The sequence below is a fragment of the Crocodylus siamensis genome, chromosome 14 (genome assembly GCF_052110815.1).
Source record: "Crocodylus siamensis isolate JL-2025a chromosome 14, ASM5211081v1, whole genome shotgun sequence".
Lineage (NCBI taxonomy): Eukaryota > Metazoa > Chordata > Crocodylia > Crocodylidae > Crocodylus > Crocodylus siamensis.
The window spans coordinates 21,333,377-21,346,107 of NC_143408.1; the positions used below are offsets into that span (position 1 = coordinate 21,333,377).

General features: G+C 46.6%; 1 protein-coding gene across 1 annotated transcript in view; it reads right to left on the reverse strand.

Annotated features, from left to right (window-relative positions):
• The window catches only part of IGSF9B (immunoglobulin superfamily member 9B), an 88,622-nt gene that overhangs the window by 25,998 nt on the left and 49,893 nt on the right, over positions 1-12,731 (reverse strand). Inside the window, exons 9-12 of the mRNA XM_090027645.1 lie at positions 7,855-7,995; positions 5,583-5,699; positions 2,339-2,489; positions 1,066-1,189 (exon numbers count right to left, since the gene is read on the reverse strand). Of these exons, the coding sequence (XP_089883771.1) occupies positions 1,066-1,189; positions 2,339-2,489; positions 5,583-5,699; positions 7,855-7,995 (533 nt within the window). The remainder of the gene's footprint in view (positions 1-1,065; positions 1,190-2,338; positions 2,490-5,582; positions 5,700-7,854; positions 7,996-12,731) is intronic.

The window sequence follows — 12,731 nt, forward strand, 5'->3', positions numbered from 1 at the left end:
TGCCCGGTCATTAATTTAAACCAAAGAACGCTCCAGATGAAAAACCAGAAGTCCCCATCATTGCATCATTTGTTTCTACTAATCATCTATCTTCTCTCACGAGTTCTTTCAGACTGAAGCTTTCATTGTCCTCGGAGCCAAGGGTAGCAGGATATGGGCTTTATTAATTGTCCATCTCGATTGGAAAATTAGGGCATTGTGAGCCAGACTATAGGGCCTCATCCTCGCCGCACGGCCAAGGACCGATGGAATTTACCTGGGACTTCAAGGAGAGCTGGATCACGTACGGTCAACATGCCAGAGAGAAAAAACCAATGTATTGTCTCAACTGTGCAGGCTCTGCGTGATTATTAAATGCAACTCCCATCTGCGTCACCAACATGAGCAGATACAAGATCTACATATAACAAGTCCTATATCGTATTCTGAGGACTCTGAGTACCCCGCAAGCAGCTGTGGAGTAAGAGGGGGCCACTTTGACAGGGTTGGTTTTTTTCACCGTTTATTTTAAAGCCTGTGTTTTCTGTCAGTCGTGTGGCTGCTAACTGTTAACACCACACGTTTCAGCTGACCTCTGTCTAGGTGCAGGTTCCAGTAAGTTACATTAGCGTAAAAAAAAAAAAAAGTATATACCATGTATTGTAAGCAGGGGCTGACCTAGCAGATAAGGAAAGGGGACACATGGCAAGCCTGCAGACCTCTGCAACAGAAACACAGGCAAGGACAAGGCGGTTGCCAGCTATACTTGTATGTCTGCCTCCCGGATCAAATGACAGCCGTGGAAAGGAAAGAAGGAAGAAAATACTCTACCAGGATAGATGGCAGCCTTGTGTTCACACCTTTCTCCACTGCTCTGGGACAGCAGATTTGCAGTGAAAGCCCATTAAAGTCAATGGAGCGAAGGCGATTTACGCAGGGTCAGCACCTGCCCCCAGCCTCCTACCAGCTGGCCTGCCCTCACCTTTTGCCCACCCCGACTGAGAAATGGCAGTGTGTGCCTGCTCCCAGCTCTGGCTGAGAAGGAAGGAAAAGAAGCAGAGAGCAAAGCATGCTGGGGTGACTCACAGAGGGCCGTACCAAACTGAGAATGTCTGCTCATATCCGCCATCATAGCCGGGCTCCCAGGAGACATTGGCAGAGGTCATGGAAACCACAACGCGCACGTTGCTTGGGGCATGAGGGCTTGTGCCTGAAAACAGAGAGAAAGCTCCATGTGTGAAGGCAGCAGAGAAAAACATGAAGGACCCAGTCACCAGATCACCCAGACAAGAGGCAGTTCCTGGACTGGGGAACGTATGGCTGCTAAGAGCTTGAACACAGTTCGGTGCTTGGAGCGGAAAGAGACCTTCCCCAGACTCCCTCTGCTCGCCAAGGACTCGAACAGACAAAAACTACCACATCGAGACAGGGCAGTAGCACTGACCACCTCCGCTTGCCTGGGCTAGCGATCTGCTTCTAGGAAACGTGCAGGGCACACCTTGCCTCCCCCACCAGGCCAGACCTTAGGAGCCCAGCAGTGCAGATTTTAAAAGATCAGTGAGTTGGTAGGATTAAGGGGGTGGGGGTGTGAAAATAAAGATTTAAAATAAACTGTCCCTTGGCTGTGCACTGGCAGGGGGAGATGCACTTGGCCAGAGAGGAAAGGAGCTTTTCAATCTGCCTGGGGACATGGCCTAAATAAAAGGACAGAGATTTAAAGACAGCACCACTGGAGTGTGAAATTAAAGGAAAATGTTGCTCTTCTTTTCATGGGGAGTGTTTCTGGCTTGTGCCTTTCAGACATGCAGTTTGGTGCAACACTGTACAGAAAATATGAGCCTCTCCTCACAGGGAAGCACATACTTGCCTTCAAATTATCCAGCAGTTAATCTCTTTGCAAACTGAAAATCTAGGTAACTCACCCCTGCAGCAAACAATGCCACCAGGGAACCAGACTTGGAAATCTGGGAGACCCCGGAGATGCCAGGTCCCAGATCAAATCAGAACCCAAAAGCGGGGTGAGGAACGGTTGGGAGAGAAATCTAAAGGGATCCACCCTACCACATCCACAGAGGCATGGGCCAACATACTTTGCAGAAAGCAAGAAAGGGCACTCTCCTTCATTCGCTCATCAACCCTTTATTTCTCCTGCATCTCTCCCCTCTTCCTCCCCATCCACAACTTATTATTTTTTCTCCATTCCTATCCTCCAGAATGGACTCCATTCTTCCACCTTCCAGACCATGCAAGCCCTTCCCCTATATGCCCCCAATACCCACCCTTCACAATTCCCTTGAAGGTCCTTCTCCACAAGGCCAAGCCCCCTCCCTCTGGCCCACTAGAGCAAGCCTTCCCATACCTACGACTGTAAGATGAGTGCTGGCAGTAATGCTTGTGACTATGTTGGTAGCGACACACTCCCACTCCCCGTGGTCATCCTTACTGAGGGATCGGAACTGTAGGCTGCCACTTGGAAGAGTGTTGTGCTTGCTTCTACTGGGCTTCCCTACCTTGGGCAAACAACAGAGAGAGCAGAGGGAAAGAAAAAAAAAACACAACTGAGAAGCACATTGCAAGGCAGGGACAGGAGGCAGCACTATGTTAGCCAAGTTCTACTTGCAAGTCACAGAAAATACTACCGGGGCTAGCAACGGCTCCAGACTCTTCAACATGTGTGGCTGGCTACGAGAATCATCACATGGCAGCAGGTTTACTGAGTTCTCATTTAAACAAGCCAGTAAAAATGGCAAGATGACTCAACATACACATGCAGAACAGAGCCCGGTTTTACAACTTAGATACATAAGCATAAACGCACACGCATACAGACACCACAGACTTCAGAGGAGATGCAATCTAGGACCGTCAGCATCCAAAGCGCAAATTTCTCTAGGTCTCCAGATAAAGGAACTCCTTGAGCTCCTACTTCCAGGCTATGGTGGCCTCTGGTGTCAACCACAAAAGGGAAACATGACTGCACTAAACCAGGGATTAAAATAAGACAGAGTGCTTGGTTTGAGTATCTGATTGCTTCTGACACCATTTAGACATTCAAAATAAGAAGCCTCTAAGGACTCACTGGAGTTTTGAAACACAGCGCTGGGCACAAATCTGCCTTATTTTAAAAAGAACTGTGTGTCTGTTTGGTTCAATTTTGTCCACATAGCTGTATCAGCTAGGATCGGAGGCAGGGGAAGGAGGGAGAGGAGAGAAAAGAATCACACCCTATGGTCAAAGCAGCCATGCTAGGAAAACACCTAGAGCAGACACAGCTATGCCAACAAAAATGGACTTCTGGAAGCTCAGTTAATGTCATTGGGAGAGACAATTTAAACATACCAGCACAAAACTCCACTAGAGGGCTCTACCAGCACAGCTACAGCAGCAGAGGCCTGCAGTGTAGACAAGTCCCGAGCTCCCAGACTAGTGGTCAAACCCTCCTCAGTTAAGTGTGGCAACTGAGAAGAGAACAGGGTTGGGTACAACTGTTTTCAGTACACTCTCTTTAGGAGTAAAACCAAGGGTAACTGCATCCGCACCACAGCATTTGGGCAATCCAGGTCCAGAAAGATTAATTCTACAACTGGGCTCCTACGTTTGGGAATCGTTCGTGTCAAATAGTCTAGGTGCTTCCTTCTAATTAAACTGAAAAAAGTGTGGGCTCTCTCGTGATAACTGAAACAACGGATTTCACAACAACTGGCAGTTGTGGCCATAAACTGGAGCTGTATGAACCCAAAGCTGCTCTGAAGACATCACTAGCACGTGTGTCAATAGCACATGCAGAGCTTCTCATGGGTTTATTACACATAGCTAGGCTGTGTTTTATTGGCCGTCTTTGCAATGCTATCAGTGAACCACGGCAGAGTGGCTCTACGGGGCTGGATTCCTTTTTTGTAAGAGGCCAGTGGGATAAAAGCTCCAGCTAGCAACAGTGAAGCCAAAGTCCTCAGTGGCCTCTCACTGAAAGACAGGCCTGAAGTGGCAGTGGTGTCCATGAGCTTGTAGGGAGCATGAATCTTTTGTCCTAATGTTCATTGGGGAGCCCATTCAAGTCCTGACTGATATCGCTGCAGGATGACATGACCAGACATAATCGGGGCAGAAGATTGGGGGAGGGCAGGGGGAGCGAAGGGGGGAGACACAAGGACGACTGAGAACAAAAATAGAGAGAAACACGAAAAAAGAATGAAGGGAGGAAGTCGCATGGAAGGAAGATACAAGTGTTCTAGAGACCAGTGAACTACTCGCCTTGAATTTGTACTAATTTCTTACCAGCATCCAACGCAGTTTGCACTTGGGCCATTTTACCATCGTCCGCTTTGACCCCAGAAAGATTAAGGGCAATGCCAGCTGTGCATGGTCCTCCAAGGAAGTGGGCACCCCTGCACTGACTGCCCCAAAATGTGATAGGCTGCTTGTCCTGGTTGGAGACCTTTCATCTCCAGCTCCATTTTTCCAAGGTTAGATGTAGCACAGCGTATGGAAAATCCCACCCCTACAGGTCAGATATATAGTGCTGGCCAGTTCCACAGCCAAAATAAAATAGGGTAAGTGAGGAGTTAGTCTATGAGAAGTCTGGGGTAAGGGAGAAAACCCGGCAGCAGGGATAGGGCTCAGCATGCCCCACAGACGTCTTTGTTTGCCTCTCAAAGGAATAGAGGAAGGAGCGCACTGGCTGGTGGGGGGACAGCCCAAAATGAAAAACTGATGAGGACTGGCTGATGAAGAATGGCTGCCCTGGTACTACTGGCAAACAGGACACTCCTGAACGTGGGCAGGAATGAGACTTAACTCCTCAGCCCGTGCTGCAGGACTGCGTAGTTGGGGGAACACTGGTACCGTTCATGTCAAGCTCCGCCGGACTATGGCAGCCATAGTCCCAGATGCGTCTTATCAACTGAAAAGGTCCTCAAGTCTTGCAATGAGATGTGGAGACATGTTCCCATCCTGCCAAGGCAGGGTTGCACATCAGGGGCACCTGCCCCAATAAAAATCGAGGCAGAGTAAAATACCTCACGCCTGCGAACAGCATGTAGAAGTAAAGTAACAGACTGGTTCTCCCCAGCGTGCAATCCACGCTGGGTGGACGCCCAGTCTGCACGATACATTTCAGTACGGCGTGTGAAAGCAGCAGCAGGAGTTCATTAAAGAAGCTGGTACTGAGCAGCGAGGGACACTTCCAAAAGTGCTGCTGAGCCCTGACAACGCAGCATCTGCAGCTGCAACACGAACACGCTCAAGTGCTGCACGGCCGCAACACTGTAGTACGAGGGGGATATTCTGGCAACTATCGCAGAAGGGATGGGAAGCTCAAGTAGGTGTCCCTGCAGTTGATACCAGTGTGGAGCAGCCAGAGGAAGAGGAGTGGAGGCAGTGCTCAGCTTTGCAGATGCTGCTGTGACGGTTTCATGGTATTAAACGCTTTGTTGCCGGGAGCTGGGTTTCCCCCACCCACCTGCGGGACAGGACGGCAGTGGTACAGCCCAAAGCGAAGCAGCTGTACCTGCAGTTTGTTCTTACCGGGACAGAGTGTGGCTTTTCTGTCTGCAATATTCATCAAAAGCCAAAGGCACTGCAGATTTGTCTGGCAGGCCGGGTACCTTTCTCCAGGCGATGACAGGAAAGGGGTCTCCTGCAGCAGCACAAGGGATCAACAGCTCCCTCCCTGCCTCCTGTCTGTACTCCCAGCCTGGTAGCACCGTGAAATAGGGTGGGTCCTGTAGCCAAGGGAAAACTCAAGTAACTGTCAAAACACACACTTATACAGAGTGTACACACATGCGCACGCACACACTCAAAGAACCGCCCCTTGAGGATCTCTTCACAAATCATATTAACTACAGCGTTTTGATCCAGAAAAATAAATTTAAAGCAGCTTAATTTGCATCGCTGATTTAAAACAATTGGTTTATTTTTAAAGTATGAAGTCGAGAGCTTACAGAACTTATTTGAAAACATTCACTTCTGCAGCTTTCAGCTGAATTGCCTTTTCCCCCTAAACAATCACTCTGCTAGGATAACTTATTTGAACTATCTGCGACAATACAGGGGAAAAACGCCAAAATATTGGACAGTAAAGGCCCAGTCCTGCAAAAATTTAAATGGGGTGGGGTGGGGGTGTTATTGGTTTAGAAAGCCTTACCAGGTTTTCAAATCATTACCATATAAGCGTGAGAAAGAAAACGTTAAGTATTAGAATCATGGTTTTACTCCACCTCACACTGACTTCAGTGGGATTCCTTGTGCTCTTCAAGATAAGCACGCACATAGGTGCTTGCGGCATCAGAGATTCAAATTGTATATTTATTAAAAATATAAGCCACGATATCTTTGCTCCAGATCACCACATATACTCATTTCAATGGGAGTGAGACATGTTAGTGCCCTAGAAAATCTGGGGCTTTGTCGCATCAGAACAAAGCTGTTTTCGTGTGAAGAACAAACACTTCTTCAGGCTCAATGCCTTAGCAAAACCTCTTCTTTCTGCACACACACTAGCCAACATTTGCAGATGAGAAATAGGCTCCTAAACCTGTATTTAGGCAGTCACTGGCAAGATTTTTCTAAAAGTGCCTAAATGGGAAGTGTACTTCTAAGTCGTATGTCTATACCTATATCTCTATCTAGATATATAGACATATATCTAGATACAGATAAGACTCAGAAGTACACCTCCCATTTAGGCACTTTAGAAAAATCTTGCCAGTGACTGCCTAAATACAGGTTTAGAAGCCTACTTCTCATTTGAAAATATTGGCTAGTATGTGTTTGCATACATGACCTACATACATATGTAAACCCTGAGGGTGCTCTTAGGAAGGTTTAATATACTGTTACATATACAGTCTCGTGTACTCGATCAGCAATTTAAGGTATGTCCACACTGCAATCAAAGTATGATAGCAGAAAAGGTAGGCATACCCAGGCTAGCAGCACTCGTTAGCTAAAATATCAGCTAAGATGCGGAAAGCCAGACTTCAGCACTGGCAAGCATCACAGGTGCATCCCCAAGGTCCCTGGAGGGTCTGCACAGCCCACTCTGCTGTCTTCACTGCTGTTTTTAGCAACGCTATCTAGAGTTAAGCTAGTGGGCAAAGCCTACCCATATCGTGATTGCATCGCCACTGCAGTGTAGACATGCCCCTTCATGTTTTGAGCTTGCACTGCTCTTGCAGTAAAGATGTTACTGAGGCCTTTATGCTTGCCTTTTTCAGCATAGATGAGCACACTGAGTGGAAAAAATCCCTAAATAAACCTGTAATTCTACTAAACAATAAGGAAGCTAACTAAAGAAACAGGTACAAAACATCCACTTCAGCAGCTTATGACTATGGAATGGGAAGACAGAACTAGTGACGTGGAAATAAAAAATCATGAAATTCTTCTAAAAAAACCCAAGTTTTTTAAAACTAAGTCATGATTTTTTATTTATTTATTTATTTTATACACACACACACACACACACACACACACACAGATGATCCAAGCAGTGTGCAGGGCCCAGGGCAAATCAGCCTGTGCAGGGCCCCACCCCCAGACACAAGGAAGCCGGCAGCAGATTCAACAGTGGAGGGGGGGAGTGGGGTGCCAAGCACTTGGATGTAAAGTCGGCAGCAGCACAGAGTCAACGCGGTGGCTCTGTCTGGCTCTGCAGGGGCCCCACGAAGCATGAGGCCTTGAGTGGCTGCCCTGATTCTCCCCGCAGGGATGGCCCTGTACACACACACACACACTCTCAAACATCTGTACTGGAGCACCAACTGCACCCTCAGCCCCGAAACACTTCTTTTTTTAGGAACAAAATCATCCCACTGAACTGAGAAAACCCTGAACATCTTCTCTGAATAAGAAGAGATCTAAGAGCCATGTTACCTTCAGTACCAGTCGGGCAGGGGGGGACTGGCCCATCGTACCCAGGGCGTTATAAGGCACACAGGTATAAGTGCCGAGAGCTTCCTCCGTTGCCTCCTCTATTCGGATTGACCCATCTTCCATCACGTTCCACCCAGAATACTGCAAGGGCAAGAGAGAAGGAGTAGTTATGCAGTATCCTGAGTGCCAGAACCTTAACTAAAAGTTGTCTGAAGTGTTTTGGCTCCTGTGCTATTCAGTTCTCAAGTTTATGCATGATAATAAGGCCCTGCACGAGCAGCACTAAAAACTATTGAGTGGGTCTCTAAGACACCTCCTTCCCATTACTAATATGTCACCTTGGAAACATCTCCAGATGCAGTATAGCATCTAAACCGCAGCCCCATCTCATGGGACCCCCCCAGAGATGGAGCTATATACCACTTCCATGGACACAAACTGGGATCTCTGCTCTTGCCAACCTTCTATCATTCCAGGACCTTTCCATTTTAACTCCCTGAATATACTACTAGATTATGAAAAAGCATTGCCAAGATGTCACCCAAATGAGTATAATGGCACCATCTGACCTTAAAGGATAGTTACATATCAACCATGTTCCTCCCTAAGACTGGCATAAAACAAGCCGGCTCAACAAATTTCTTTGTTAAACCTTCAGAAGCCAATACTCAGCAAGGAACATCCAGAGGGCTGTTCTCTGTGCTATGAAGCATTCAAGATCACCTTTATTCCTATAGCTTTATTCCTGCGGGGCACTGAGGCCAGAGTAGACTACTTGGTCAGATGATTAATTTTATATTCAGAAAAAAACCTCACTTCAGAGATAGAAATACCATATTTACTTAAATACAAGTCAAGGTTTTTTCCTCGCAATCAGCATAGGGACAAAAGCCATTCAATCTTATATTCACAAGCAAGGAAACTGCATTGAATGCACTGCCTGTCCAAACTGCTGTCAAGAGCAGCATGTGCTTAGTAAGAGAAACCAGCTATGAAGCCAATTAAATGCAGCCAACACTGAGCACGACTACAAAACACACGGTTAAAAAAAAAACAACAACAATAAATGGGTGGATGTTTCTTCCACTGGGATCTGGCACCGGGTCTGGAGATGCCACAACACCAGTCCAGCACTGGGAGGGCCAGAACCAGCCCTGACATCCTCCCTTTGATGCCAAAAATGCTTGATACATTATATCATACATATTCCCATCACAACAGCCACACCACACACCCACATCCACATGACCACCACAGTCACAAAAACATACAACCTTTCCCTACATCCTAAACTTACCCTCTCTCAGTTTGCTTCCCTACTCTTCCTTCCCCTAGCTCTTCTATTTCTTTTCCATACAGATAAGGTAATTCAAACCCACTGAATAAAATACATGGTAGTGGCCAAAGTGTAGTCCCCCCTCAGAACCTACTACATTTCAAGTCATGGTGAGCCACTACACTGTATGCATTTCACTCCCTCTTCAGTCCCATAGCTGAGCTGTTACTTTCTTTCCTATTTCCACTGGCTCTTGTTTCTTCACCAGCCTTAAATATTTGGCAAATATCACCAAACAGGGCCCCAAACAGCTCACCCAGAATCCCTCTGTCAGCCCCTCTCAGCCTGTTACATACGATTAGTATGAGCTATAGGGTCACTGTGGCTGGAAATGCTGTTGATTCTGCTCAATGGTTCTCCCAGTGAACTATATGGTAAATCATAAGCTGTTTCCTTTTGGACTAATATCATGTATAGTTGTACTACATATAAAGTAGGTGCCCAAGTGCTGCTTAAAAGTGTTTTTATGAAGTACCGGTGCTAAAACTTGCAAGTTTCAAAAAAGGCAAAACACATCAGTTCTGGTTCAATTAAATCCATGGGTACTGTATGCAAATCAGTCCAGGTGTGTTTATTTCAATGTCAGTATTTTCAAATTTCCTCCTTGCTTTCATGTGCTTTGGGAGAGCAGGGTCTGATTGTATGGAAGGGCTGCAGGTGGAAAAGTGTTGCAGAGGCTAGAGGGAAAAGGGGCTATTAGACCCCCCCCCCATTTATTTTCCCTGCTGTAGGGGGGTACACATTTCAGACAAACCTCTGATAATCATACTATACTTGGAAAACCACACAAATTTATAAGTTTTCCATGTATAGAGTCTGATTATTGGGGGGGGGGCATCTTATAATCAGTGTTGTCTTATAGTTGAGTAAATATGGTACCTACTGTACCATATTTACAGAGCCCAAGTGAAGGATTGGCAGAATCCCCAGTAAATAGCCTTTCTTTCTCCAATCTATTGTGCCAAGCAAGACAGCTGCCAGCACCTCCATTGTAGGACTGCTCCATACAAATTTATCTTGGTATCTATAAGTTCCTCCCCCTTAGGACATGGACAGACAAAACGATTATACCGAATTATGGGGGCACTTTATTCTCTACTGATCCACAGTAATATTTTGTGTGCCTGCTCTGTCCTGCAATAACCAGAAGCCAAAATGCGGTAATCCACCCCAAATGAAATGGGTAAGTTATGGTAGCTCAGCTTCTACTTCCCCACTGGACTGTGGAAGATGCGCAAGACAGGTACTGTGCATCAGCCAGTATATGGGGCGTTAGCTTCCTTCAACTTGGAATAATTTAGTCTGTCCACACTTAAAGTGCGCCACCCCCGCAGCCGTGGTGCTTGCTCTCTTGACTTTCCCCGATGGTCCGCACATTTCCGAGTGAGCACCCTAGCAGAGTTTGAATCCAACATGACAGCTGCCAGAAACCATCTCAGCAACTGTGTTACAAGCAAAAGGCAGGGGAGCGCTTTATTAAACTAACCCTCTACTGGAACATCAACAGATAAGTAACCAGGCACAAGAATATGGGAAGGGGCAGGAGCTGACAAGGATACAACTAAAGATGATTTATACCGTGTTTACTTGGTGACAGCTGGCACCAGAATGATTAAGCCCATCACTATGCTGCCGGTGGTGAGTTAATAGTCAAGGGTCAGCTCTTCAAAAACAGTACAGAAGATTCAGACACAGTGTTGATAATTGAAAAGGCATGCACCTCAATCCCTTGCACCAGTTTGAAAGGGTTTATCATATTGCATTTTAAAGCTGGGTGTGCTGTCACTGTGCCTTACTGGGCTATATCTTAGCTTAGGTGTAATTTTCTGTCGTTTGTTATATGCTTGAAGTTGCAAATTGCTATGCTCAGCGAATGCTCTCTCCAAAGAATGGACTATTCTTGTTCAAGCATTTGTGAATTCAGTGCCACTGCCTGAAGTCTAATATTAAATCTGGTAACAAATTCACTCCCAGAGCATCCCAGGATGCTTTGCACCTCCACCCCCAAACTTCCCCTCGCAGGTTGGAAGGGCTAGCCTTGGCCCAGTCTGCTCCAGCCAAGCAGGAAGGCATGCTTCTCGCTTTGAGCCTGGATGGCTGCAGGCATGTACCTGCATTTCTGGAATCAAAAGTGAACGTCTGTTCACTTGCTTAATCAGTTCAGTCTACACAGCTTAAGCAAACCTGTGAAGATCGAACTGATTCAGCCTCAGACTTTTTGACTGTCTGCTGCGTTTATAGCGATACCGATGCTGTGTTTAGGAGGTTCAGACACTGCATGGGTAGAAGCCACAAGCTCCATATTAGGACCCAGGATAAGTTAACTTAGCACAGAGTCCTTTGATCCAAGTCCAAGTTTAATTGCCACACACAGCCGAGTCTTTTTTTCTTCTTGGTGAGAACAATGGATTCTGCAAAGAGCTGCAGCATGTGCTCAACAACATTTGCAAAAAAAAAAAAAAAAAGACAGAGCGTGTCAGTTGAAAATCCCCACAAAAACTAGACTACCCACCCGTTCAATCAATGCAGGCTTTTTATTTTTCAGGGGCATGAGGTTTATTGCTAGGCAAAACCAAATAATAAATTCACATACTTTCTAGGGAGTCAAGCACACACCTTTCCCAGTTCTGCTCCTTCCCTCTACTTCTCCTTTTCAGGTTCGCTTCCTTCAGTTAACATACTTTTGTCACCATTTGCCCCCGTTTTGAAGAATCGCTTTCCTTTACAGCCTCCATGATCTTCCACGCCCCCTCTCCCACTCATTTTCAGCATTTCTCCCCTACTTAATTTCATTACGTTCAGGGTTCTCTTTCAGTGAGATTTGCTCTGCTATACAAGATTAGTACTTTCCTTTACCAGTGAAGGGGATACTATTGAAGGAAGGTGGTCCCAAAGTTTATGGAGGTGGCAGCATTTCATTGGGATGACTCTTTAGGAATCCAAGTCATGGCACCTTAGAGCTTGAACGCTTAAAACTGACCCTGCAAAGCACTTACTTAAAACTCTTCTTAGTTTTCTGCAAATCTGTCCTGTTGACTTCACTGAGATGGGCTCATGTGCTTGAAGTTAAGCTTGAGGCACTAGGGTACTCTGGTGGATCAGGCCTGGAGTACCCTGTCCATTCAATTCAGTTTTTTGGAGAGAAGCATGCGGGGGAAACATGCAACCTAGCCGCTTCCCACTCAACAGGAACTGCAAGTGATGCAAGAAAGGACTTCAAGCTCTGCTCGCCGGCAGATAATTGTCGCTCTCCCTGACGCCATCTCTGCTGCAGGTCTCAGCACCACCTCCACCACAGCAGCCCATGCTGAATCAACTGCTTTTGGAACCGTCTCCCAAACTCATTCCTCTGGCATCTTTGCCCGAGTGGCTCTCACCTGACCAAGAGCCACATATCTCCCCCACCGCTGGCTCCCAAGAGCATCCCACTGACCTGCCACAGGCATCCAAACTTTTCTCCCACCTACTCCCTATGGTGCCCATGTCCACTGCCTCGTTCCTCTCCCACCCAGCTCTTCTGAAGTGGTTGCAGCTGCGTGCA